This window comes from Lachnellula hyalina (genome assembly GCF_007821495.1).
Source record: "Lachnellula hyalina strain CBS 185.66 chromosome Unknown contig00034, whole genome shotgun sequence".
Classification (NCBI taxonomy): Eukaryota; Fungi; Ascomycota; class Leotiomycetes; order Helotiales; family Lachnaceae; genus Lachnellula; species Lachnellula hyalina.
Window position 1 is genome coordinate 147718 of NW_022157148.1, and position 26435 is coordinate 174152.

Sequence of the window (26435 nt, forward strand, 5' to 3'; positions counted from 1 at the left end):
GGGCGCGGCTGTGGAGGGCGCGAGGATGTTGCGCTCGATGAGGTCTTCGCGGTGTGGGCGTGCAGAGAGGGATTTCTTCAGGCTGTCGGTTGCACGTTGGCGGGAGAGGTCGAGGGCTGTTGATTGGAGGGCTCTGTGGAGGGGGAAGTGTTAGTTCTTTCTTTTGTTACTTCTTTTAGAGGATTGATGTTGGAAATGTGTGGTGATGTGATGTGATTTGGTGTGGCGTGGTTTGATGTGATTGGTATTGGTATTGGGATGGGATGGAAATGGGGATTTGGGGAGAGAACGTACGGAGCAGCATTTGTGTCAAGTAGGATGTGTCTGTCTTTCAACTCCTGCGGGTCGGGACGCTGCTGCAGATGCTTCTCGAGGGAGTTTTGGCGGACGTGGGATGCTCCTGCGATGGGGGAGATGGGGGTTTCGTCGATGACGGCGCTGCGGTTTTGGTCTTCGGATGCCATGTTTGTCTTTAAGTTTGAAGGTCTGGGTGTCTGTATTTGTGCTTGTGTGTTTGTATACTTGTACGGGGGTGGTGGTCAAAGTTGATGTTGGAGATGTTTTGTCTTCCTTTGTTTATGTGCAGCTGGTGTTTACTTGAGCTTGAGCTCTCCCCGCATTTGGTTGCTTGGAACTAGTCTTGACGAGGCTTAGTGTATGGGTCCCTGCATCGTCATCGTCAATGAGTACTTGTAGTGCTTGTTGCTCAGGAGGATATTTCTGCAGACATCTGTAGATATATCTTATTCCCTCTATATTGCTATTTGGCTCTAAATACAAACATCTACAAGTTCTTTAACTCAAACTTCTTCCGAAGCCGCTCCCCCCATTTCATCAAAACAATAGGAACAGGCAAGAGAGCCATAGCCACAAATGCCAACAGACTATTTCCCCAGCCTAGCCCCAAGGCCAGATACATCTTCTGCCCAGCAAGTGGCAATACCGCGCCTATCACACTTCGAACAACCGAGTTAACAGCCAGAGCACTCGCTGCATAAATCGTAAAAGCATCAACCAAATACACCGTAACAGTCATAAAAACAGCGATGGTCCCAATCCCTATCAGACTCGTCGAGACGATGGGAACAATCCAATGTACGTGATAGTTTGCTGTCCAGCCATAGAGCAAGAATCCAATTGGTATAAGCACCGAGCCAGGAAGCATCATCGGCAAGCGGTATTCAGGCTTCATGCCAGCGGATTGCTCACCTTTTGCGGCAGCAGCAACGTCTGCTTTCTCAGTCTGGCGTTTGAGGATTTTATCAGACGCAAAAGCGAAGAATATGAGTCCGCCGATTGATCCCACGCCGATTCCCATAAAGGTCAAGCCGACGGAGCCTGAGGAGAAGCCATAAGCATGCTCGAAAACGAGCGTGAATGTGGTGAATAATAGATACAGATACCCGTAAATAACTCCAACGTAGAGACTTGTCGATAGCACAATAGGTGAAAATGCGAGCATCTTGGCTGGGCGAATGATGGACCTGATAAAAAAGTCTTTCGTGGACAGTCCTATATCAAGCTTAGATCGAAGCTCGAGATTCCCAGTCTCTTTTCGCAAGCGTGCCGTTTTCCTAGATAGTATTGTTGGAGCATATGTTTCTCGCATGAAGAAGAAACAGAGTACTGTGCAGATTCCGGATAGCATGGCCAGAACCCAGAAAACCCATCGCCATCCTTTTGCTTCACTGAGGTAGCCACCCGCAACAGGACCAACTACATAAGTTAGCCTTGATCGAAACTCGAGGTGCCTCTTTCAACGTACTGACAGGTCCGACAATAGGTCCTAATACGAAAAACGACATTGCTCTTCCACGATATTCTTGTTTGACAAGATCTGCAATACTTCCCCCACCTAGGGTTTTTATTAGCTCCTCATTAATGCAGCCAACAACTGAGGTACATACCATTCGTCAAAGGGGCACTCCCAAAACAGCCAGCCACAAATCGAAACCCAATGAGCATTTTCAGATTAGTAGAAAGTGCACACGCAACAGTAAAGGCAACAAATCCAACATTACACGTATAATAAACAGGGAGCCGACCGTAAATTTCGCTCAGCGGAGCCAAAAACATCGGGCCAACAGCAAAACCAAGTACGTAAACAGAAACCACGAAACTCGCCAGCTCAACGTTGTCGTTCTTGAACTCTTTCATGGCTGCCGGAACTCCTGGGGCGAACATTGAGGATGCTAGAGGTGCAACAAAAGTGATCGAGGCCACTAAGCCGATGTTCAAAGCCTTCGACCACGAACTGAAATTTATGGGGTTCTGTGGATCATCAGGTCCGTCCCACCAGACGATATTAAAATTATCTGATTCTTCCGCCGATGCATCCGCATTTTGTTTTTCAATCTCTGCACTTGCACCATCTTTCGGTGGCGTTTCCCCGGATTTCCTTGTGCTGTGATATGTAGTGTATTGTGTAGCAATCGCTTGCTCGCGTTTCAATTCTCCGACTGCGTCTAGTACATAGCCTTCGTTTGAAGGGATATCGGCATCGTGTCCCTCGTAAGTAGCAAGCATTTCTTTCTCGATGTCGGATATGGAATGTTTGTGTTTTGCAGAGCTCTGGGCATCTTGCGCCACAGGACTCGGGACCTCCATCGAGGAAGTCATCCTGCTGTTTACAAGTTAGCTGATTGATCTCCATCGCGTCTAACTTGGCTCGCTGTCGTATATCGCAAATAGTCAAGAGGAGAGAAAAACACAACAGGTTAGTGTGGAGAAACAACAAACTTACGGGACGGCTAGATCCGCGACACCGGTGGCAACTAAATGCAGATCCGGGGTACACTAAGAAGCAGGCCACTACTCCGTATATCTAACTCGAGTCTCCATATCTCAGAGAACAGGTGCGAGTATCGGTGCATGGACTTGATGAATTGAACCCATCATGAAATTCGTGAATGAGGCTAATCTCACACAGAGGCAGGGCGACCACTATCTCCGCACATCCTCGTACGTGGTACCAGTACCTCACAAAATGCGACCTTGCGGGTGTTTGTCCCGCATTTGGAAGCTGATAGGTTTTAGCTTTAAGCCTTGGGACTGGATAATGCAAGTCGGGATGGAGATGCCTTGCATAAATCAATAAGTCCACCAATTAGAACAGGGGCCGGAAGTTCCAGCATCTATGTATGTCTGGCACTCTTTTGAGCGCCTGAGAATCATACAGGATAGATGCGGTCGGAACGAAGAAAACGCAAAGCCAGGCAGGCGGTTTTGAAGTGCATCCTCAAAAGCTTCAAGGCCTTCGCCTGACAATTATCGCGTTTCCCTGTCTTGCAAGACCAATAATGTTGTGAATGCAAACAAACTTCTACAATACGGACAGACACTACTGACCAGTATATTTCAATTCTCCCGTGTCGAGCGCCCACCTAACAGTTTTGCAGTTAAAGGCATAAACTCGCACCCGGCATGAAATACAAAGTAACAACAGTACCAAGTTCATCCATCCAACCCGATTGTGAAAGACTACGCGTTCCTATGAACCCTCAGCGCATCTGCTCTCTCTTCCATCGATCGATTGTCGGATGCTAGTTGCGGCATTCTCCACGTTGATTGAATTGAAGTAGTGGATCGCGCCAGAATCAAGACGAGACGCTGTACTGTGTCTATAGGAGTAAGTGGGCAGGATAGATAATGCGAATAATAGGGGCAGAAACACGCCATTACTGCTCGCATAACATAGCTAGGTACCTATGTTCTTGCCAGAAAGAATTTCCACGACAAAGGATGCAGGTGGAGTGGCACTGCTTATGTAGATGCAATTGAGGGCACGCTATGCATATCTTCTTCAGACTCCGATGCTCTGTCTACCTCCCTCGGGGGCCTATCGACGACCACCTGAGGATTTCTGGCTTCTGCTTTGGCAGCAGCAACTTCAATCCTGGCCTGCCTCTCCCACCTCATCAGAATACTGCATCTTGCGACTCGAGCAATCCTAGAACGCTAGCTTATGGGAGTGCAACGAGGCCTCGATTATTATTACTACGGGCCTGATGATGGCAAGAACGCAAGGCTTTCACCTTGATGTTTTGGATATTCGCAATCTGGGCCCAGTGGTTAGCTTGGTATTATCTTCTTTGGCAGTATCTTCTGGAGCTTTGATCCGGATGGAAGCTTCTAGGCCGCTGCCAATTCCCCACTGGGGTGGGGGGGTTGTTCATCTCTTGACATGGGCGAACTTTTGGCCCGAAAATCGAAAGACAATTCAAGAATCAAGAGCGACTGGATAGATTTTGTATTCCTCGTATCTGCTGTACATATCTCCGACCTCGATGATCGCTCAACTGGAAAGCTCATTCTTTATGCGGAACTGGTCTCACTGTCTTCAAAGGCATCTCTTAATTTCGACTTCTAGGGTTAAACCAAGTAAGTATATTCTCCATTCATGTTCAGAGCTCGTTAATCATTACAAAACGTTAGTGTCCATATGACTATCCTAGCATGTCGACGTCTAAGCGCTGCCAGAATTGCCCGCCCTGCGTCTGAGCCTCGCCTCCTTCTGCAACTTTCTTGCGTATTTGACTCCGAATCCATGCTGGAAGATCTCTCTGATGTCCTCGAGAGTCATGCCTTTCACCTCTGGGTAGCAAAAGTATACTGCAATCCATCCAAAGAAACAGATAGCGGCATAAAATCCAAAAGCTCCTGAGGGAGTAGCTGCTTCTCGTCAGTATTACGTTTAGTAGGTCGGGATTCGGAGATTCTTACTATTTTCCATTTGAGTCAAGAATGTTGACGCTACAATGATGTTGGCACCCCAGCATGAACAGGTGAGCATCATTGTACCGTAGGCTCGGACTTCCATAGGGAAGAACTCGGATGAGAGCCATGCCGTGTTACCCATACCGGATGAATAAAACGCAACATAAATAACCATGCTAGCAAGTACGACATCTGCGGGCCATCCAACTTTGTTTGACTTGAGCGACAGATCGTGGTTGATTGGGATCCAGTGGAAAGCAACAGCGGCGATAACCAAAAATAAAGCCATTCCCCACATTGTGCTCAACAGAATGCGGCGTCGTCCAAAACGATCAACGACCATCAGATTGACCCAAGTGAAGAAGAAGTTAGTTGCCGCGATAATTGTTCCGACGGCCACTGGATCAGAGAAACCCACAAGAGCGAAAATTGTTGAGGAGTAGTACATCAGACTGTTGAAGCCTCCAAGTTGACTGATAGCCATGAGTCCACATGCAGCGATAAGGGCTCGAAGATTTCCAGGAACCACGTAAAGCTGTTTAAGAAGCCAGAAGTTGCCCTTGCCTTCGCTGTACGCCTTCGCTTCTGCAACATGCCGGGTGATGTGAGTGACTTTTTGTCGGACTTGGTCTGGAGTGCCATGCGGGAAAATCTTTTGGATGACGATGGCGGCCTCATCGGCTTTGTCGTGGTAAACGAGCTGACGAGGTGATTCTGGGCAGAATGGAAGAAGGCAACAGAGGATAATAGCAGGGACAGCTCCGAGGGCTACCATTGCTCTCCAGCCATGGGCAGTATTTGCAAGAGCGGCGCCGATTCCATAAGAAATTAGTTGCCCTCCAGTGATTGACATGTTGTCCAGACCAATCATGCGTCCACGGTATTTTGCGGGTGCGACTTCAGCGATATACAGGGGGACAATCATGGCCGCTGAACCAACTCCGAAGCCAACAATGAGTCGTCCCACAGTCATTTGAGCAAGAGAATAAGCAGCAGCTTGAAGGACGGCACCAATTATGAACAGGGCGCATCCCATGTAAATTGCGCCCTTGCGGCCATATCTATCAGCGGTGAGTCCAGCGGCGACGGCACCAATAAATGCGCCTCCTGAGGTGATTGAAGTTATGAGTTCTTTGTCACTCGAATTGAGGATTTTGCCGAGGTCGTCGTTGAGGTAAACAAGGACTGCCGAGATAATTCCAGTGTCATAACCTGAATACGAGGTTAGCGAAAAAAATAATAACCCGAAACTCCTACTACATGGTACCTACCAAACAAAAAGCCACCGACACCTGCGGTGATAGCGACCAGCCAGGCATATTTCCCGGCTTGCGTTTGCTCGATGCTATCTAGGTCGTCGATATTCTCGGAATCTTCGAGGGAAGATGCCGATACCTTCTCAATATGAGCGGCGTCGGCCTTGGAGTCTTCTTTCTCGGTGAAGGAACCCATGTTGAATAATGGACAGGAGTATGATGTGGAGGAGAGGAGAAGAGACAATTGTCGAAGAGGGATGATGATGAGATGTTATGAGATGGAAGATGGCTGCTGGAGCATGCTTTTCAATTTACACAAGGAGGAAACAACGAGGTCTTATATTGACTTTTTAGAGTAGCCTTGCCCGTCGCCGAGCGCCTCGTTCGGGTTACTAAGACCGTTAGGTAGAGAATACAGGCCATGTAGATCAGAAGGAGGCGCTGGGCTACGAGGAATTGCCGCCATCGAGACCTTTTGCGGCGTCGTCAGCTGAGCTCCTGGAGGTTTATGCATGGGTCTTTGTCCGGGAATTTGTGGCGTTTCATTTTTGCGGGGAACCCCAGACTTCAAGATACGTAGGTAGTAGGTACAGACTACGGACCGTAGAGTGCGGTAAGTACGGAGTAGAGCAAGTATAGAGCGAGCGAGTAGGAGTGTTTCGACAAGGATTGGATCGACTCCCAAATACTCGTAAAGAAAGAAAGAATGATTGAATGAAGAATGTCGGCAAGTCCATCAAATTGCCATTCAGTGATTGGAAAGTCAAAACCCGAGGCGGGCAGTGTGAAGCGCTGAATGTGGAGAAAACGTGGAGAAGTGGACGCCTATAGGTCGGGGTTTGGAGGATTGCCGTGGGATGCGAGTCAGCTGGTGCGGGGGGCTGAAGGGGGTTTCCCCAGGTTGGCGTTCACGAGTCTAGATAACTACCCCAGCCGCCCCGCATTGGGTAGTTTCCACTTCCAACTTCATCCTGCTGCTATTCCTGTTATTCCTGCTCTTCCTACTATTCCTGCCATTCTTACTTTTTGCATCTTATCTTAGCCTTGATCTCAAACATGCGATGATAACTCCGGGAGTGCTCTAGAAGTAGATGCCTCAATCTAGTCCAAGGTATGATAAGGCATCAACCCTCAATCCTCAGTCATCAATCCTCAATCAACAATTCAACCACACAGCTCAATGGTTCTGACGTCATCGCATTTAGTCCCCGGTCTTCTGCAAGCAAGCAGAGCAATAATGGTAATCTTGCTACACATGCCTCCTTTAGTTTGGATACTGTAGGGGTTGGGGGCCAGTACCTCCCACGCTCGGCCCCCCTTCCGGTGCTTCCTAACCGACCACCGATCCCAAAAAAGCCTCACTCATTACTAACAGCCTGAATAATAGCACAGGGAAATTCTTCCACTCCTGGTGCCCCAAAAGCGAACTTTGGAAATTTGAGATTCAGACACGGCTCAAGCGCCAGATACGATTCTGACTTTGCCAGAGACCAAGTCTGGGTCTCCATTTCTGGTCAAGGTAAGTCCGCGCTGTCGGTGCATATGCATGGCAATTCCATTGTTCTATTGCCAGCTTCTAATGCCTGACTTCTGAGTTTGGTAGTATGTTCTCAATTTGTGGATGAGCTTCCAGAATTGCATGAGATCTATTCCACCACTCCCAAAAGCGAACAGACTGCTTCTGTTGCTACACCACAACGGAGTCGGCATACCGAGACCGAGTCACCTGCCGCCTCACTTACTGCCCCTTCAAACCTATCAGCCATATCTGAAGATTTTGGCGGCGCTCCATCCGCATCGTGGATACCTCGATCAGCACTTTCAGAACCCCAACCTACGTCACCGGCCAAAAGGCGGTGTTCCAATAAAACCGACAGATCTTCATTCCACTCACTTAGCCAGACTTCTGGCATACTTTCCACCTATCCACAGAGTAACAGTAGCTTTGCAGGATCCCCAATAGGACATGGGGATGCTATCGATTCTCTTCTACGAGCGGCAGACTACTCCGACCATCATAGGCCGCATCAACCCGAATTACCTAGCTCTCCTCGACAAACTCAAATATCTCCCTACGATGAAATCGACCATTCCATGTCTCGGGCATGGCCTGAGGTTCGCATCCAGGAGGCCTGTCTTATGCGATACTTCATCGATGAACTAGCTTGCTGGGTAAAGTCCCCTTTACGATTCTGAACAACATCTTAGCTTACATGGAAAGTTTGATCTTTGCGATCCGGAACGCCATTTTGCTCTTGTTGTCCCACAGAGATCTCAACACTGCCCGGCTCTTTTAAATGCCATCTATACGGCGTCAGCTCGGCACCTGTGCCGTCTTGATCAGTACAAGAAAGATGGTTCCGTAGAGTATCTCGAAAATCGGCTACCAGATCTGCACATGGAAACGGCCGTGGAGTATCACAGTCGATCCATTGAGCATCTAGTTGCCGTTTCCCATGATTCTGAGGCAATATTCGACGAGAATCTCCTCGTTGCCTCGATAATTCTGCGCTTCTACGAAGAAGTGGATGGTTAGTTTCCCTTCCCTCGGCCCAACCTCGGCGTTTGACATAAATATTAGCACCATTGAATGGTGGAGACTGGGAAACTGGTAAGTGGCAACTGGACATCCAGATGATTCTATTTCAGACCCGTGTTCAGCCCTGTGCATGAGTAAACTTGAGAACACAAATAGTTCAAAGACATAGTAGGGTGTCTGAAGCACAATATGCTTTGCCAAGTAACTCATGCAGTTACATGACAGAGCAATCCATATGAAGCAATATCTGACTTGACATTTCCAGGTCTTCAGGGGACTCAGGTCTTCATCGAAGCACAAGCTTCTTCAGGCCATGCCAGCAGTCTCCGGCGTGCTGCCTTTCGTGTAGCATGCCGCCAAGAAGTGTATATGGCGTTTACAAAACAGCGGTACGTAAGCATAACGAAAGAAAGACTATCCTATTCCCAACGCTTCAATGGGTATGTGGGTCAAGATGCATGCTCCCAAGACATTGAGGGTTTTGGGGAGCAACATATCATCCTTGTACACACGAAACATAGTCTCCAGTCCACGTCATATCCTAACGAAGAAGCAATACTAACTCCACGATTCACATAGTCCATTTTCCTTGCCACAGCACGACTGGGATGACTATCGGTCCCTCGAGCCGACAGACGATCACACATGGGCCCATCGAGTAGTCGTTCACTGTGCAGATGTCCTAATGTACTGCTACGGAGAACATCGATCCAATAACAGCGACTATGATGCTTCGGTGGAATACCACGCTAGCTGGGACAGATTACGCCCCAAGTCTTTCGAGCCGATCTACAGAAGGCCTGCTGACCCATCCAAGGGCGAGGTGTGGCCGGAACTGTGGTACTTGAGTGATTGTCATGGTATGTTATGTCATGTTAGCGCCCGGCATCGTTATCTATGTTATCTGATTGCCCTTCTAGTCACTGCGGTGCAGCACTTGGACCTATCTAAGATCCTGCTTACGGTGTATGATCCACGAATACCACGACTGGGTCCCTCGCACCGTACCGCCATCAAGCGCATAGAAGTAAGCTTAGACCCCGTGCAATCATCTCCTTTCTTGCCTGGCAATATATTATCTAACACTCCTTCATTTCTTTCAGGCCGAAGTAAACGAGATTGTGAAACGGCTTTGTGGGGTAGCTATATCCAATAGACGCGCCCCACCCGCGATGAACACGGCGTGCATGGCTATTGCAATGTGTGGTGACCAGTTCACCGATCCTAAAGAGCAGCAGAGCATTTTGGATCTTTTGGTATATACAGATACGAAGCATGCATGGCCTACCAAAGATATACAGAATAGGCTGAAGGAAGCTTGGGGTTGGATGGTTTGAGGGTTGAAAAGCTGTTGATGATTTACGTATCATTATGGTTGCATTTGGGGGGGTGGGGGGCTGTACATTTTGGAGCTTGGACAAAGGCAGTAGATAGGGCAAAATATAAGGAGAGGATCAAGTTATACCTTGTGCTGGTATTGCAGGTACCATTAAGACGGCGATGAGAAAGTTGTATTCTAATGAAAAATATCAAATAATACTTATTATATATATATATGATGCTGTTGTAAAGTGACTTGCTCTAGCTGAATTCATTGTGCTCTCCGTGAGGCCTCTTTGAATGAAAGATTCTGTTACGCTTCTTATTAGGCAGGTATATGAGTCTACATTTCACTTTAAGCACCTATCTCTTTAAAAAAAAATATATTCTCATTTAAACATTCTAGAATTTGATGAGAGGGATATCATCCACACATAATCAAAGAACTCGGAGATACATGTAATCATGATTGTAATCTCTGTCTCATAGCGCATCCCCAACTCATAATCCTGTCTCATGACCATAACCCATAACTCCTTTGATAATATTGATCAACCTAATGATATCACCTCACTCCTTATCCTCAAATCTCTTCCAAACCTTCAGCGGCATAGGACCGGGAGAAAGATTAAACGCTTCGAACAAGTCAGGCGTCCAGTCCGGACTAGGTAACGCCCACTCAAACCTGTGCACCACACTCGCCAGAAGCACAGTCTGCTCGAGGTAGGAGATATTCCGACCAATGCATCCACGCGCTCCCGCACTAAAGGTAATGAACGCGGCCTGCAGCTCCTTCGCATCCTCGCCCAGCCATCGCTCCGGCATGAATTTCTCGGGTTCGGGAAACACTTTTTCGTCCCGGTGCGCGACGTACGCTGAGATGGATACGGAGGTCTCGCCGGGTATGAAGTCACCTAGGATGGGCGCTCCTTCGGGTGGTGTCCGGCGCGGGAGTCCAAATGTAGAGGGTGGGAACATCCGCAGTGCTTCGTCGAGACAGGCGCGGAGGTAGGGTAGGTGTCGGATGGTGTCGTATGCGATGACAACCTCGGATGGCTCAACGACAGCATCTAATTCGGCCTGCAGTTTTGCTAGGCACTCTGGGTTCTTGAGGAGCAGGTACATGGCGTTGTTCATTGCGATGGCGGTAGTGTCGGAGCCGGCGTTCATCATGATGGAGATCTCGGCAACGATCTCGCCCCATTCCATGCCGTTGGGGTTGCCGTTCTTGTCGTCCATAAGCGCTGAGAAGAAATCATCCAGTTGCTCTCCGGCTCTGTAGCGCGCGAGTCGTTGGGTGGATCGGTGCCAAACAATGTCGTTCCAGCCCGCGTTGAGCTTCCCTAGGTCCTTGGAGAAGAACTTTGCCACTTTCCAGAAGAAGGGGTACCAGTCGTATGCCCAAACAGTGCCTGCCTGTCCTCTGGCTGTAGCATGGAGACATTTCCGATAGTTTACTTGATACAGCTTTCCGTCCATCGTCTCGGCAGTGACGAGGTCGTGGCCTTGGTCGAGGAACCCGAGACGTTCAGAGAGTCCAATGTCGGCGATGGCGTCGAGAGTGAAGAAGTTGGAGTAGGCACGGTAGTCGAAAGTCAGACTTTCAGGGGTCGGCCGCTCTCCCTTCTTCAGGGGTTCTGTGCATCGAGCATCCGCAGCCTTGATGAATCGCTCTGTCTTGTCGGCAACTTTGTGCTCCCAGCCCTCGAGGTTCTTAAGTGCATAGGCACTTGATAATATGCGGCGTTTGCGCTGGTGGTCTAACTTGTCTCTGACATCGGCCAGATGGTGATGAGAGCCTGCGAGAGTGTCGTAGAATAAATCCTTCACGCACTTCGTGTTGTGGCCGTAAATATCCTGGCTGGGTCAGCATTTGTTTTAACAACTCGGGACGTTGAAATGGACCTACCTTGATAGCTGAGAGATCTGAGTATGATAATGAGTTGGGACCAATGCGGACTACTGGCGACTTCTGATGCGCCTCAAGTAGAGCTTTTGACCGAAATCCCTTGTGGGCTTCATAAAGAAAACCGAGATCAGTCACACCGGACAGAAAGTTAAGGTTGGGGTATTTTCTCAGCCCTTTCGGGTCTCGAAAATAATCAACTACTGGCCAAAGGATAAAGTATGCAAATAATGAAGAAGCCGTTACGGCGAAGAGAATAATTCCGTACATGGTGAAAAGTTTGAAGATGAGATGAAAATGAGAGCAGACTTCTGTTCGTGATGGTTTTATGTATGAACAGCGTATGTCAATCTGCCAGGAAAGGTGTGCTTGAAGACCCGCAAAACTTGTACAGCGCAATATTCAAAACTGAAAAGGGCAACCCGGAAAAGGGGGAGGGGAAAAAGCGAGAGCTCGTATCACATGCCCAAGAACAATGGGGATGCCACCACTAATCCCTCCTTGTGTGGGGTATGGGGAATATGCATGCACGAACGTTCTCCACGATAACTAGCAACTACTTAATTTGTAGAATTAATGGTCATGAGAACCTTCCACCGTCTGGAAATAGAAGGGCCGTGCTTTATGCGAACTCTGACCACATGGTGATCACCAAGCGTAGTTGTTATGTGCGGCTGCATGGGGAAAAACCTGGAGAAATTGCCTTATCGAGCGTCGATGAGGAAACTTTCTCCCTAGGAACGTGGACGGTACTGTAGGAGGGCTGAATTAAGTACATCCATGTAATAGTACCGAGGCAAATTTACCCCAAGTTTTCCCCATGAAGCCCCGCTTTGCAACTAGACGTCACATTAGAATAGTGGCGGCTTAAACCCGATCCTTGGAGGGTAATTCTGAAGCTGACCCCGGATTTAAACCTTATCGTGACTCGTGATTCGTACGAGGCCGATTCGTAGCTCTTCCGGAATAAGGGCGGAGGCGTGGTGAGTGGGGTGCGAGAGGCTACTGATCAAAAGAAGAAATTCAAGCTATCGATCAGTCTGTAAGTATCAATTATAAGATACTATTCCACGTCAAATTTAGAATCCAAAAACCTTTCCATCCTTCGATTCTCTTCAGCAACCATGTCACAATTCGCAGACATTTCGCAATTCGGTGCACTGCAGAGCATTCTGCACCATACTCGCAAAGACGATGTTGCATTCCTAGCCCTGGCAATCTTCTCGGGCATCATCTATACTCGCTTCATCCAAGACAAACCAGATCCATATCACCATGTCTGGTTTGAGAAGCCTCAAGCAGCTGATTCGAGCGGAAAAGCCGCCGAAACAAGAGACATCGGGAAGAAACTGGAAGAGAGCGTAAGTAGAGCCACCTAATCATCTACTTACTCGGCTAATTTTATTATAGAAGAAAGATCTTGTTGTATTCTGGGGTTCTCAGTCTGGTACTGCCGAAGGACTTGCAGCTCGACTCGTGAGAGACTTTAGAAGTCGCTTTGGGCTTGATGTGCTCGCAGCAGACCTTTCCGACTATGATCCAGAAACAATCAACAACATCTCAGAAAAGAAGTTTGCAATCTTCATTATCTCGACCTACGGAGAAGGCGATCCCAGCGATAATACATCAAATTTCATGTCCTGGCTCAAGACCAACAAGAGCGTGCGATTCGAGAAACTTCGGTATGCCGCTTTTGGGTTGGGAAATAAGAAGTACAAGTGTTACAACAAAGTTATTGATGTTGTTGTTGAATCGCTTGACCATCTGGGAGCTGCTGCTTTGATGCCAGTTGGAAAAGCGGACGATTCCAATGGTGCCACAGACGAAGACTTCACAGAGTGGAAGCAATCGTTGTTCTCCTTGTTCCATGCACAGCTTGGATTTGAGGAACGACCTGAGCGGTATGATCCAACGTTGCGAGTTGTGCAGGACACATCTTTGGACAAAATCGACCTCCATATCGGTGAGCCAGTTAGGTCGGGGCAATCGAAGAAATTGGCTGCAGGAATGTCAACCATCCAAGCTTTGCCAATCCGAACAGCAGAAAAGCTTCTTTCAACGACCGATCGAAACTGCCTTCATTTGGAACTCGACACAAATGAATTCCCAGAGCTGAAATACAAAACTGGTGATCATCTCGCTGTTTGGCCTTCGAATCCGACATCAGAAATTCAGCGTCTAGTGAGAGTACTCGGCCTTGAAGAAGTCACTGAAACCCCTCTCTTGATTCAAAGCCTAGATCCATCTGTACAAGTTAAAGTCCCGTCGCCAACTACTTGGGAGGCTCTCCTTCAATACTACCTGGAAATATGCGCACCAGTCCCACGAGAAGTCGTGCTATCGCTAGCACAATTTGCCCCTTCTGAAGCTGCGAAAGCTACCTTGAAGCGACTCGGAGCAGACAAAGATGTCTACCATGATTACTGCTCAAAAACCCATCTCACTCTCGGTAGACTTCTTGAAATCATTTCACCGTCCCAAGGATCCTGGTCTACAATTCCTCTGTCGTTCGTCCTGGAGAGTCTCCCAACACTCTCACCGCGATACTACTCCATCTCATCTTCATCAGTCGTTTCTCCCAAAAATATCTCCATCACAGTAGCAACCTCTTCGGAACCTTCTCCGACTCACGGTGCTCCTATCCCAGGCCTCACCACAGACTATTTACTGGCAATTGAGCGCAAAAGCAAAAGTGCCACCACATCCAGCGGGCCTAGCTACGACATTTCCGGTCCAGGCAATTCTCTGGAACAAGGGAGTAAGCTCTTTGCACACATCCGGAAGTCGAAATTCAAACTACCCATCTTACCCAAGACTCCCGTCATCATGATCGCCTCTGGCAGCGGCGTAGCCCCCTTTCGCGGATTCCTCACCGAACGAGCTCGAGTCGGCCACATCGGTCGAGAAGTAGGACAGAGCCATTTATTCTTCGGGTGCCGATCCCCAGACGACTATCTGTACCGCTCGGAGCTGGAAGCACTACAGCAGTCCAACGAGGAAATCAAGGTCGTCACTGCGTTTTCAAGGACCGAGCAGAATAGGAATGGAGGCAGGGCGTATGTTCAGGACAAGCTTGAAGAGAACGACGAGAAGATGATTGAGCTGTTGATGGAGCATAATGCGTATCTGTATATTTGCGGCAGTGCTGCTATGGCGAGGGACGTGGCGGCTAGACTTGGCAATTGTATGCGTGCGAGGAAAGGGTGGAGTGAAGCTGAGTTGAGAGAGTGGTCTGAGGTTATGAGGAAAACACATAGGTGGCAGGAAGATGTTTGGGGTTGAGCCTCGATTATGGCCTTGGCATGCATTATTTGACTGTTTATATATTCCATAGTTCACGAATTGTGAATAGTTATTTGCATTATTAGAGCGTTATTAGAATTTTGATCCTCTTACTTTCTTGAAATTTTTGATCTAACTTGTGAAAAGGATTGAGTTCAGTGTATCTATAAGACCCAACTTTACTCAAGTCGAGTTCAGTTGAGTTGATGTCCTAACTCAACTCAGTATTCTTAGAGTGGAACGACAGCACAGACCGCGGTCAAGTTTATAAGCAAAACGCCAACTAGATAAAAGACCGTATTTTTCACAGGCAGATTCTACATCCGTCCGCAACTTCGTACATACAACAACAGTCATTTCCCCTCCCGCCATCCCTCTTTTTGTATATAGACAACCAATCATATGCCTCCCCCTTTAGAGGAGCTCGAGAGTCATCATTTGGGTCCTCGGGCATACCATCAACTCTTTAGCGCCATGCTGTGGCCATAAGCCTTACCCTAGACATACCAGACCCAGAAGACCCAGGGAAAGCTGTGCCCCGCAATACAAAAGTCACGTTACTTAAACCACCCCCTCTGATGTGACACTGAGAACAAACTCAACTCAATTCACACGCTAGGACTTATATTTAAGTTTTTTTTTTTCTTTTTTCACTTGGATAGATTTAAGCCATTCAAGTAGTTTTGTCTATGCTGTCTCAATTTCACTATTCATATGTCCCACAGTCCACAGTTTGCATCGTTAGACCTTTAAAATGTTTTCATTCCTAAGTGTTTACACAGGATAACCTTATGACTTGTCTGGGAACCCAAAATCGACGCCAAATGACGGATACACATATCTCGTCAGCTTGCCCTCCTTCTGCAGCTGTGCCGAATACTGATTCAAAGTATCCATATCACTATTATCAAGATGAATCAAAGATTCGGCATTCACCTTGATTCTTTCCGGATTGACCGATTTAGCAAGCACGGAGCTGCCTCTCGCAACTTGAGGACTGTTAGCCTCCACTCGTGGCTCTGGGTTTGTTTTTGAATGGTACTTACGGTGGTAACTCAACAGAACACCAGCAGGTGAAGCTTTACGTTTATTCGCAACTTCCCTGACAGCTGCAGCTTCCATCAACGGACCTCCTGTGCTTCCTAACGGGCTATATGCCGTGATATGAATGCCTTTAGCTTTGCAGAAATCCACAATATCCTGCTGTGGCAAGGACGGGTGGTTTTCGATCTGGTTGACGGCAGGGATAATCGTGGCGTGAGGCAGTAATTCCTCGAGATATTTGACGCTGTAGTTCGCTACTCCGATGGCCTTTACCTTGCCGGTCTTCACCAATTTCTCCATCTCGAGCCATGTTTGGATATGGGTCCAGGACGTATCAAGATCGCGAGACCCGTCGGGATGTTTGGGAAACTTGGGGTCGTTACCTTGGAAGCAAGCGTACTGTCAGCGCAACTTCGGCAGAAGGAGGTCAAATTCGAGCTGTCATACCATTTGGGTTCATTGGACAAGGCCAGTGCATTAGATACAAGTCCACATAATCGAGACCCAAGTCTTTAAGACTGATATCCAGATTCTCCTCGACGCGCGAATGATATGTGCACCACAACTTGGTAGTGATGAACACGTCCTCTCTCTTTACACCTGTAGCAAAGGCCTCTCGGAGACCTTCACCAACTTCGTCTTCATTGCCATAGCAGTACGCACAGTCGATGTGCTTGTAGCCGGTTTTGAGGGCGTACGAGACTGCTGTCTTGACTTCTCCGGGAGCAGATTGCCAAGTTCCTAGGAAAGTTGGTTAGCAGTGTGATACTCACAGATATGTAAATGCAAAACATTTACCAGCCGTACCTAAACCAAGGGCTGGGATTGAAGCTCCAGTATTGAGAGGGAATTCTGTCGCGGAAACGCTGATGGAGCCCATGGTGTGGATTGGTGTTGGTGTTGACGTTGATGTTCTAGATGTAGAATGTTTGAAAAACTCATAGACACTCAATGCATTCCAGCATTATAACTCTATGACTTTGCAGATTTCATAGTTGCTCCCCTAGCTGCACGAGGCTGACGGGTTCTTCGACTCAGCTCGGGATCAAAGCCTTTAGGACGGCAAAACGCGGGGCAAACGCGGAGCAGACGCGGAGTAAACGCGGGGCAACATTTGCCTGTTGACAAGAAAGGGAATTCTGACGACTGATAAGATTTCATCCAATCATCGCTTAGCCGATAAGCCTTCCAACTTTCAAAAAGGGAAATTTCCTTTTCTGTCTCGCTAAGTGGAGTGACGCTAGAGAATTGCCCTCGGCAAAGAACCCGGGGACGGGACGGGTAGACTAGAAGGGTGGGACTTCGGTGACCATGCCTATCTTGTATGCAACGCGTATCGTCGTCCATTCTACTCGGTATCTTGCAAAAACATGCTTTTGACCATAACCCTCCACAAGCGTCGAATGATAGGCAATTCTGCAACACTTACCGTGGGGAAATCTGACAGACATAGAAGGTTATGTCACAAATAATCGTACTATATTCAAGGAGGTCGTATGCTATTTGACTAGAGTCTTACACGCTATTTGATATTTCCCAATTTTTCCTATTAAATCGTTTGCATTATTCATCCTTCAACTTCACTTTAGTTGCAGCTCAAGTGACCTACCACATATTCAACAGACATACACACACACAGGTGTATATTAAGCCAACGCCTTCCTTTACTCTCCCTCATTCTCCTATACCTCCCTATTTCCTCCACATACCAAATCCCGCATCCCACCTTCTTAATATCACAACTTCTAAACTCCCTCCCTCCCTTCACCATGGCACCTTCAGCCATTGACCCCATTTCCACCATCTCCTCCCACAATGGCACTGGCAAAGCCCTCGAGGAAATGTCCGACAAGATTGACGCCATCAACGTTCTCAAGGATGAGTTAAGGAAGAAGTCCGAATTCGACGCCGACAAAGTTAAGGCCAAGTTCCGCCAGTACGACCAAGCCGACGAGACCGTCGTCGGTCTCTACCGAACCCAACACGAGAACCAGACCGTCGCCTACAACCTATGGGCCCGCAATGACTTCAAGTCGAAAGTACGCGCCAAGATGAGCATCTGGGAGGCCATGGAGAGACTCAACAAATTCGTAGACGATTCCGACCCGGACACTTCGCTCTCTCAAATCCAGCACCTGTTACAATCCGCCGAAGCCATGCGTCGGGACGGCAAGCCGCGATGGATGCAAGTCACGGGTCTGATCCACGATCTCGGAAAGCTGATATGTGCATTCCGCGACAGTCAGGCACAGTGGGATGTGGTTGGTGATACGTTCCCTGTAGGGTGTGCGTGGAGTCCTGGGATCATCTACAGCGAGAAGCCGTATGATACCTTTGAGAAAAACCCCGATACCAAAGACCCCATCTACAGCACCAAGTACGGCATCTACTCGCCTGGCTGCGGCATCGACAACATAATGCTGTCGTGGGGACACGATGAGTATCTGTATCATGTTGTCAAAGACCAGTCGACGTTGCCTGCTGAAGCCCTGGCTATGATCCGGTACCACTCCTTTTACCCGTGGCACAAGGAGGGTGCGTACAAGTACTTCATGACGCCTCATGACGAGAAGATGTTGGAAGCGGTTCAGGCTTTCAATCCTTATGATCTTTATAGCAAGGATGATGGTGTGCCAGATGTCGAGACGCTCAAGGTACGGAAACATCCTATTCCTATTCCCATACTTCACTTTCAAAACTAACACCCACTGCCTATAGCCATATTACATGGAGCTCATCGATGAGTTTTTCCCAAAGAAGGTCCTCGACTGGTAGTGTTTTTTTTTTTGGCGTACAGTGTATGAGAGAATTGAGATGCGGCACATGAACCATGGTATTCACTCGGATAGGAATTCACTTGGATAGGATTCTTCCAACTACATAGAAGAATAAATTTTCGCTTTCGTTACTTTTGAATACGATTCGTGTAATGTGGTTATACCATTAAAAATACTACAATATTTTGACTTTTCAAGACAGGCCATGATGTCTCTTCTGTAACATAAAATTACTACTATTAAATCAATTCCTCTTCATACAATCGTTACAACTATCCTTTTCACCCCTCGAGGCCTGCCAAAGGTGTAAGGTTTTTACAGGGTATCCTGCGGTAGATAAAAGCATCTGATAAGAAGTCTACTAATACTAGAATGACCCATACAAAGCCGTATGTGTAATTGCATGTCCTTTTACATCTAATAATCCCTCCGAGGCATGGAAGTATGTGTATACAAGACATTGTTCCAATATGCCATTCAGATAAAACCACAAACAGTCTGTCAGGTGAAACGCTCATGTAATTGCTGCATACTTATATTATCAAACCCAAAAGTCTAACGCTATCAACGATCTAAAATAAATCAAAGCTGTGCCTTTTCAGATCTCCTTCCCACCTCATCGAAGTAAATCTTCTTCCCCGAATTCAAGCTCTCTTGAAGCGCACACCCAATCTTAACCGCCTGCACCGCCCCACTCAACTTCATCGGCAGCCTCAGATCGTCCAAGATACAGCTCGTAAACTCATTCGCCTCATTCACAAACGCCTGCTCGAACCGCCCATAATAATGGGCCGGGATCTCCCTCCTGATGCCCGTCGGCTCATAGATGTTCACCAGGTTGCTCGAGGGCTGGGCATTGACCGTGAGCTTCCCCTCCGTGCCAATGATCTCCGTAGCATCGTCCTGGCCCGCCGCCATCATGCGACTACAGAACAGATACGCAATCTGGCCGCCGTAGAACTCGACAATGCCAACCCCGTTATCCACATCCTTGTGCTTGGCCAGCTCGGGCTGCACGGCCGTGATGCCGGACGCCACGACGGATTTCACCTTGCTGTCTTGGCCGAAGAACCAGAGCGCGAGATCGATGTCGTGGATGGAGCAGTCAACGAAGATGCCGCCTGAGAACTCGGCGTAGGCGACGAAGAAGCCCGACGGGTCGAGCTTGTCGCAGGTTTGCGAGCGGAAGACGGAGGGTCGCCCGATTAGGCCAGAGTCCATCTTGTTGTAGGCGTCGCGGTAGGAGTCGTCGAAGCGGCGGGAGAAGCCGCACATGACTTTGAGATGGGGCTTCTTCTTCGCGGCGTCCAATACGGTTTGGGACTATTGCAAGCAAGTTAGTTATCATAGCTATCATGGAAGTAAAGAAAGAAGGTGGGTTGGGATAGAACTTACACCTTCGACGGTCACGGAGAGTGGCTTCTCGCATAGCACGTGCAGGTTTGCTTCTATGCCCTTGATGGCTTGTTCGGCGTGAACAATGGTCGCGGATGCAATGACCACAGCCTCGAGGCCTTCCTGCTTGATCATCTCCTCGTAGCTGCTGTAAAGAGTGACTCCGAAAGGTTCTAGATTTTGTTTTGCCCATTGCATCTCTACATCATCTGGGGTGCTTGCTGCCACCAATTCGGCGCGAGGAGTGCGGTTTAGGAAATGGAGGGCATGGCGCTTGCCCATGCGGCCGAGACCTGCGCAGGCAATCTTGAGCTTCCGAACAGCCATTTTGGAGAAGAAGAAGGGATTGTGAGTATTTCGGAATGAGATGAGATGAGATTCTGCTTCTGAAATAAGGGCTGGCTGATTGAGATAGAGAGAGAGAGAAGTGATGAGAGAAATTGCACCACTGGAAAGCTGGGGAGACGCGTTAAGTACACAATAGCTATACGGGCATCAGCGGTGAGGGGAGTACTACACGTGATATTAGAATCTGCATAACGAATTGCCCAATTGTCTGATTTCTGCAGCTGAAGTGGAAGGTCAAAGCCTTGTGGTTGGGGCTACGATGCGGGGACTGCAGGCGAATGGTGGGGCGAGACGGATCCCCGCATAAGAGTCCCCGCATAAGCTTGACCGTCTTCCAGGAACGGCAATTTTGAAATTTGCGTGCGGCGAGCAGCTGAAGGTATGCATGGCTTGAATATCATAGTAAGGGCAACAATGCCGAGCTTCACTTTACGGAGAGCTTCAAACTGATGAAACCTTTTACGGAGTAAGGCCGGCATCTCTAAAAATACTATACTGTACCCCACAGAGACATGGGACTACCCCGCGAAAGACCCCGTGAAGTGTCAATCCACTACTCCGTACGAGTTAAATGAGCAGGCCGGGCAAAACAAATGCTCCGCAGGGACCATCTCAGGGGCTCAGTGGCCCGAGCGTAATGCCAGGGGTTACTCTAATATGAAGTACGGACTCATCACTCGAGTAAGAGCTGTCATAGAAGATCACTCCTACGGGAAGTTCATCTTGCCCGGGACGAAATAGACCGAAGGGAGCTAAGTAGGAAGACCGACTATTAAGTACGAAAAAAATACTCTTCCTACAAAGTTCAAAAGTCAACTTGGAACCTTCAGCGGCATTATTATGTTCATTCATCGAAAATAAAGACGACCAGAAAACTCGTGGCAGTGTGAAGGCGAATAACACAAACCCCTGCGTCCAGTGAGTCCATGGCGGCCATACCAGATCCGCAAACATTGTTGCCCCTGAAGAAAGCTCCTGCTAATACTGCTTCAGTTACATTTATCACTTCTTGGATGTGTATCGGACATTTACTTGTACCAGCATTACCTACTTCGATAACTGCGACCTCCCTCACCCCCTCAGTCCCTCTCCCTAGAAGAATTCTTACGCATCTACATCTTCAAGTCATCGCAATGGCCATATAAGTCCTCACGACCGCAAAGGCAACCGCTACTGGCTGCCTTGCATACTCCAGAAGGATTTGAGGTACATCACGTGATATACATGCGTTGACCCAAGGTAACGTCTCTCCAGTATACTTAGCATCGTTAAATACCTAGGTAGTAACCTGTGATTGAGGCTCTTCCGCCGGGGAAACAAGTTCGAGCTCTGCTGATGGCTTGAAAAGTGTTGCGAATGCTGCTACGGTGAAGTTCTTTGAAAGTCACACCACTTGAGAGACATCGAGGATGCTACTATGACTTCGATGTCCTAGGAATCCATGGCTGTTGCTTGAACGGTTTCGAAGAGGTGATGCGTGATTTGATAGGTCAGTCGCTCTATCTATGATAGATACTTGTTAGGCACGTGATAAGGATATAGACACAGCACCCAGACTTCCCTACCTCTCGTCGTGCACAGTCCGTTCTTGTCCGCGTCCTTGTCTGACGACATAAACTTCTTCACAAAATCACATACTCGAGTATACACGGCAAGAGGCTGAATAGGTAATGTGGTAATATGTCGTTATTATCATTAATATCATTAAGTAGTTTGTTCGTCATTACAAGATGGTATCCTGAACCTGTCTGCCAGAAAAACAATGCCAACGACGCCGAGAGCCGAGTCCGATGTTTAAACCGGGCCCGGCCGGGCCCGGGATCATCGGCCGCTTCTGTAACAAGCAGAAGCAATATTTCGTAATGCATGTAAACATCATGTGACGCTCCTCTTTCAGTAAGTGGGAGTGGGGTTGTCCGGAACGGCCCAACCACACCTCCTCTTCATTGGCTCCCTACTCGGTGAGGGGTCCTCGTTTCTTCGTATTCCCACCACGCCAAGCTGCGAAAATATTCAATAACCTCCTCGTATTGCTTCAGAACCAGCCTCTTTGGTTGATGTATGGAGCCGGCGACATTACAGATTGCCGCAATGGCCAGTCATCCACCTCCTGTTCAATCTCAACAGCCTCGTCGATTTTCTCGCACTCGGTCTTCTGTGTCTGCTCATACATTGCATACAGCGTATCAACCCAGTGGTCTAGGATGCTGTCAAGCCCTTTCAATTGACATGTCTGACCCGTGAATTGCGATTCGTAGAGATCTTGTCGAACTTGCTGCTGCATGGCTTCGTAGGCTTCAATCATGAGCAGGAGTTGCAATCCGGATGTCCGGTCTTGCTGTTCCCTCGTATGTTGCTTGGAAAGCACTGTCGCGAGTTCATTGGATAAAAGGGTCGTGCACATTTGAAGCGCGATGTCATCGTCCGGTTCAGGGACTGCATCTGCATCTGCGTTCCAGGCCTGCGAATCAGGCGGGAGGATGCGCATGTATGGTTTATCCACTAAATGGAGCTTCTCGATCTCAAAATAGCTTTTTGTTGGCGAGGTTGGGAGTGTTGAAGCTGGTGATTGAGGCGAATCTAAGCCCACGAGAGTCTCGCAACTCGAAATGGAGGAATTGGATCGTGCGTGCGCTTTGATGGTATCTCGTAGACTCAGCTGGCTTTTGACTTTCCGAAGCCTTCTTCGTGGGTTCGCGAGCTGAGGTGCAATCGAGGGCGTGTAGACGCGGGGTGGTAATTCGGCGCGATACTGGTCGGCGTAGCATTTGGCGGGGTCGACATCGATTTCTAGGGGCTCGGATTCCAGCTGCCCAACATACAAGACTGGGGTTTTGCATCTTCGACGTTTGCAGTCGCCAGCGTCCATTTCGTCTCCGGAATAATGGCTGAGCGCTTCGTTTGAATGATTTGAAGGATGGATTTCGAGGACATTGTTGGGTATAGCTAGATGTTGAAAAGAGACCTCGCTCGTACTCGTACTTCCGGTTTTCTGGAGCTGACTGTGCCCCTGGTCGGTCAGAACGTCATCACCGTTGTCTGTGAGTGTGAGGCAGGATTGAGCCTTTACAACATCGAAAATGTCTTTACAGGGACGGAAGGCTCGAGGTGGTTTTTGTAGCCTCCTGCGCTCTTTATTTTGTTGCATCGAGGTGGTTGGGATATCTGAGGTTTGGTGGTGCGCCATGCCCAGCATGTATAGTAGAAACGCCATCTCGTTTTCGTTTTGGTCCACCAGGTCGTGTCAGAAAGAGCCAAAGCAATCAATGCCACGGCCAACGAATGCTCGGTATTCAATGTTTGTGCGTTGCCGTTTGTGGTGAGCTTGGTGTTCTTCGTCCAGGCAAACACAAACAATTTCACAATGCCAACATTATGTGTTTTCCAGAAGCCAGGCTGTCCGGACGACAGCCTTTATCGTCAATATATATAATTTGAGGCCTTTCCTAAACTTTAAATCGGGGGCGCAATTCTCGTATTGAAGCTTGCTGCACGTCAACGCTATCGGAACACTTTTCTCTCCTCCAGTTGCAATTGGTGTGATAAGCTAAGCGATGCATCTAGGGAGGTCGGGCGGTTTTGGCGATCCGGAAAACTTGACCATTGAAATCGTAAAAGAGGATACGGAGGTACATCGTATACTCACTGAGTTGTCTTGCAGTGCGTGGGTCGGTGTGAGACTGTTTGGTGGCGTGTTGGATTTTAAAAACAACGTTAGACCCTCTTCTAGAACAGATCCTTACAGGGTTACAGTTCAGGCCGAGTGCCCAACCGAGTCTTTGGTTTTTAGATGGACATCGACACCCAACCTCCCGAGTACTACTCCAACCTTTCGAGTACTCCAACCTCCCTCTCTCTACTCAAAGCATGAACATGGTCATACGCGTGCCCCAACGTATTAGAGTTAAGTATAGTTCTTTGTTTCCGGCGAGATGCCCTTGTCTTGATTTTTAGAGGTGGTCAGCGGGTGCGCCGACTGTGAGATCGATACTGCAAGGCTGAGATAATCCTCGAAAATTGAATGCGGGATTGCAGTCATTGACCTTCAATAAGTCACCGAAACATCGTCTAGACTTCTGTCACTGTGCTTCTGCCCCTACCGCAATTGTATAAGCTGGGTTAATCACCCACAGACAATATACATTGGAGAAAATGATTCAGGTTTCGAGTTATTAATAATCTTGCCCGTCTACATTTGACCTGCTGAATTGCGTTCAAGGAATCTCAATCCAACGTCATCTATGATCTTTCACAATTAGGGGTGCGAGCCATATACGGAATAGTCTCCTAATCACGTGTGCACATCATTTTGTATTTTTCGGATCCTGCCAACAGGTTGTCGTCATGATTATTGTTCCGATTATTATCCCATTTGTTAATATCAATTCATGAAGGTCATCAAAACCTTCAGCCATTTAGGCTCCCCACCGCCAGCTTAATATCAAATCAATCGTCCTTGAGTCCCAACGCCTCTCGCCTGGTAGGAGGCTCCGGATCGAAAAAGGGCTTCTCGGCCAACGAGGTCACACGAGTGCCGTGTCTTGGTTCGGAACCCTCATAATCCCAAGATGCGTTGTGTATGGTTATTCTATTATCCCAGAGCGCCGAAGTTTTTGGCGTCCACTTGAATCGGACCTGAATGTCGACGTTCTTCTCATACACATCGTATAAATAATTGAGAATCAAGTCGCTCTCAGCCTTGTCAAGCCCAACGATGGACTTGGTCATAGCTCTATTCACGAAGAGAGACTTCCAACCAGTAGCTGGATGGACGCGGACAATAGGGTGGATGCGTTCAATGTGTTTTGGGCCCGCGTTCGGGTCATTGCGGTCGAGGTATGTGTGAGCGCTCACATAGATGGCTTGCTTTCCATCGATGATCTTTCGGAAGTCTGGACTCAATTTTGAGTACGCGGCGTAACCGCTGGCCCACAACGTATCGCCGCCGATCGAGGGAATAGTGTCGTTATGCAAGTGTGTAATGCCCGCCGGGTGCTTTTCGTGTACGAGATCAGTGTGCCATCTTGATGCACCTCCTGGCTGTCTGAAAGAGGCTGGTCTCTCTTGAGCTTGAAGTGCAGGCCAGATGATAGTCACTCCAGGAACGCCAGGTACGTGCGGAACTTGAGGCTAGGAGACATCAGTACCGCATCGCTCTCCAATGTCACTTTTACTTACATGGATTTCAATCTCTCCATAATGCTCTCCCAAACTTTTCTGCTGTTGAGGAGTAATATCCTGATCTCTGAAGAACACAACTGATCTCTCTGAGATGAGCAATCCCAACTCGTCTCGTTGCTGAGAAGTAAGATCCTTCAGCTGGAGACCTACGATTTCTGTGCCGATATGGCGGGTCAAGTCGATGACCTCTTTTGCTGCTGAAAACAGAGCACTTTTGGATTTATCGGCTCGGGCTCCAGCCTCAACGTGCTCGCGGTCCTCATTTCTGATGTTGTAGGCATCATCAAGGAACAACGGCTTGGCTGGACGCTCTGGGTATCCATTGCTGAGATCGATGCCTGCCTTCTCAAGACGAGCTCGCGCCGCGGCTGGTAGAGGGAGTGTATCTTTCTTTTGAATCACAACATCTTTGATCCGAGAATCGATTGGCAGGGGCAAGTCAATTGCTGAAGGGGCCATTTTTCTTTGTATTTGGTTTACTGAAGAAGATATGCCGGGGAAGAGTTGTACTTGCTGAAAGTGTAATGTAAGATGTTCATGTGGGATTCGTTTTCTTTTTGTATCCTCTCGCGATCAGGATGATGGTACGATATATTCGATTTCTAATCCAACGCGTGCTGACCGTTGAGCGCACAAGAATGAGGGGTAAAATGGCGATCTCTTGTAGTCGT

The 26435-nt window shown here is 48.2% G+C and overlaps 10 protein-coding genes across 10 annotated transcripts; 3 read left to right on the plus strand and 7 right to left on the minus strand.

Annotated features, from left to right (window-relative positions):
* Positions 1 to 784: 784 nt before the first annotated feature.
* radE_1 (Efflux pump) lies at positions 785 to 2619 on the minus strand (the record flags this gene model as incomplete). The annotated part of the gene is made up of 3 exons (XM_031148254.1): positions 785 to 1716; positions 1766 to 1855; positions 1908 to 2619. The coding sequence occupies 3 exons, from the start codon at positions 2617 to 2619 to the stop codon at positions 785 to 787; spliced, it is 1734 nt and encodes a 577-aa protein (XP_031007057.1).
* A 1846-nt stretch (positions 2620 to 4465) lies between these two features.
* Positions 4466 to 6168, minus strand: itr1_0 (Myo-inositol transporter; the record flags this gene model as incomplete). The annotated part of the gene is made up of 3 exons (XM_031148255.1): positions 4466 to 4671; positions 4723 to 5928; positions 5988 to 6168. 3 exons carry the CDS (start codon positions 6166 to 6168, stop codon positions 4466 to 4468), a joined length of 1593 nt encoding a protein of 530 aa, XP_031007056.1.
* Positions 6169 to 7148: 980 nt separating this feature from the next.
* LHYA1_G003282 (uncharacterized protein) lies at positions 7149 to 9848 on the plus strand (the record flags this gene model as incomplete). The annotated part of the gene is made up of 9 exons (XM_031148256.1): positions 7149 to 7212; positions 7360 to 7491; positions 7576 to 8144; positions 8194 to 8503; positions 8554 to 8583; positions 8777 to 8900; positions 9091 to 9371; positions 9432 to 9538; positions 9615 to 9848. Coding segments are annotated over 9 exons (1851 nt in total), but the record flags the coding sequence as incomplete, so codon positions are not given.
* A 553-nt stretch (positions 9849 to 10401) lies between these two features.
* bphA (Benzoate 4-monooxygenase) lies at positions 10402 to 12007 on the minus strand (the record flags this gene model as incomplete). The annotated part of the gene is made up of 2 exons (XM_031148257.1): positions 10402 to 11688; positions 11741 to 12007. 2 exons carry the CDS (start codon positions 12005 to 12007, stop codon positions 10402 to 10404), a joined length of 1554 nt encoding a protein of 517 aa, XP_031007054.1.
* An 854-nt stretch (positions 12008 to 12861) lies between these two features.
* cprA_0 (NADPH--cytochrome P450 reductase) lies at positions 12862 to 15019 on the plus strand (the record flags this gene model as incomplete). Its single annotated transcript, XM_031148258.1, has 2 exons — positions 12862 to 13098; positions 13148 to 15019. The coding sequence occupies 2 exons, from the start codon at positions 12862 to 12864 to the stop codon at positions 15017 to 15019; spliced, it is 2109 nt and encodes a 702-aa protein (XP_031007059.1).
* A 789-nt stretch (positions 15020 to 15808) lies between these two features.
* gar1_0 (D-galacturonate reductase) lies at positions 15809 to 16943 on the minus strand (the record flags this gene model as incomplete). The annotated part of the gene is made up of 4 exons (XM_031148259.1): positions 15809 to 16038; positions 16066 to 16446; positions 16511 to 16804; positions 16871 to 16943. 4 exons carry the CDS (start codon positions 16941 to 16943, stop codon positions 15809 to 15811), a joined length of 978 nt encoding a protein of 325 aa, XP_031007058.1.
* Positions 16944 to 17832: 889 nt separating this feature from the next.
* LHYA1_G003286 (putative inositol oxygenase) lies at positions 17833 to 18838 on the plus strand (the record flags this gene model as incomplete). The annotated part of the gene is made up of 2 exons (XM_031148260.1): positions 17833 to 18717; positions 18782 to 18838. The coding sequence occupies 2 exons, from the start codon at positions 17833 to 17835 to the stop codon at positions 18836 to 18838; spliced, it is 942 nt and encodes a 313-aa protein (XP_031007028.1).
* Positions 18839 to 19422: 584 nt separating this feature from the next.
* On the minus strand, positions 19423 to 20562 carry iolX (scyllo-inositol 2-dehydrogenase (NAD(+)); the record flags this gene model as incomplete). The annotated part of the gene is made up of 2 exons (XM_031148261.1): positions 19423 to 20163; positions 20236 to 20562. The coding sequence occupies 2 exons, from the start codon at positions 20560 to 20562 to the stop codon at positions 19423 to 19425; spliced, it is 1068 nt and encodes a 355-aa protein (XP_031007027.1).
* A 2056-nt stretch (positions 20563 to 22618) lies between these two features.
* On the minus strand, positions 22619 to 23797 carry LHYA1_G003288 (uncharacterized protein; the record flags this gene model as incomplete). The annotated part of the gene is made up of 1 exon (XM_031148262.1): positions 22619 to 23797. One exon carries the CDS (start codon positions 23795 to 23797, stop codon positions 22619 to 22621), a length of 1179 nt encoding a protein of 392 aa, XP_031007026.1.
* A 1232-nt stretch (positions 23798 to 25029) lies between these two features.
* On the minus strand, positions 25030 to 26223 carry LHYA1_G003289 (putative alpha-ketoglutarate-dependent sulfonate dioxygenase; the record flags this gene model as incomplete). Its single annotated transcript, XM_031148263.1, has 2 exons — positions 25030 to 25713; positions 25762 to 26223. The coding sequence occupies 2 exons, from the start codon at positions 26221 to 26223 to the stop codon at positions 25030 to 25032; spliced, it is 1146 nt and encodes a 381-aa protein (XP_031007025.1).
* Positions 26224 to 26435: the final 212 nt, after the last annotated feature.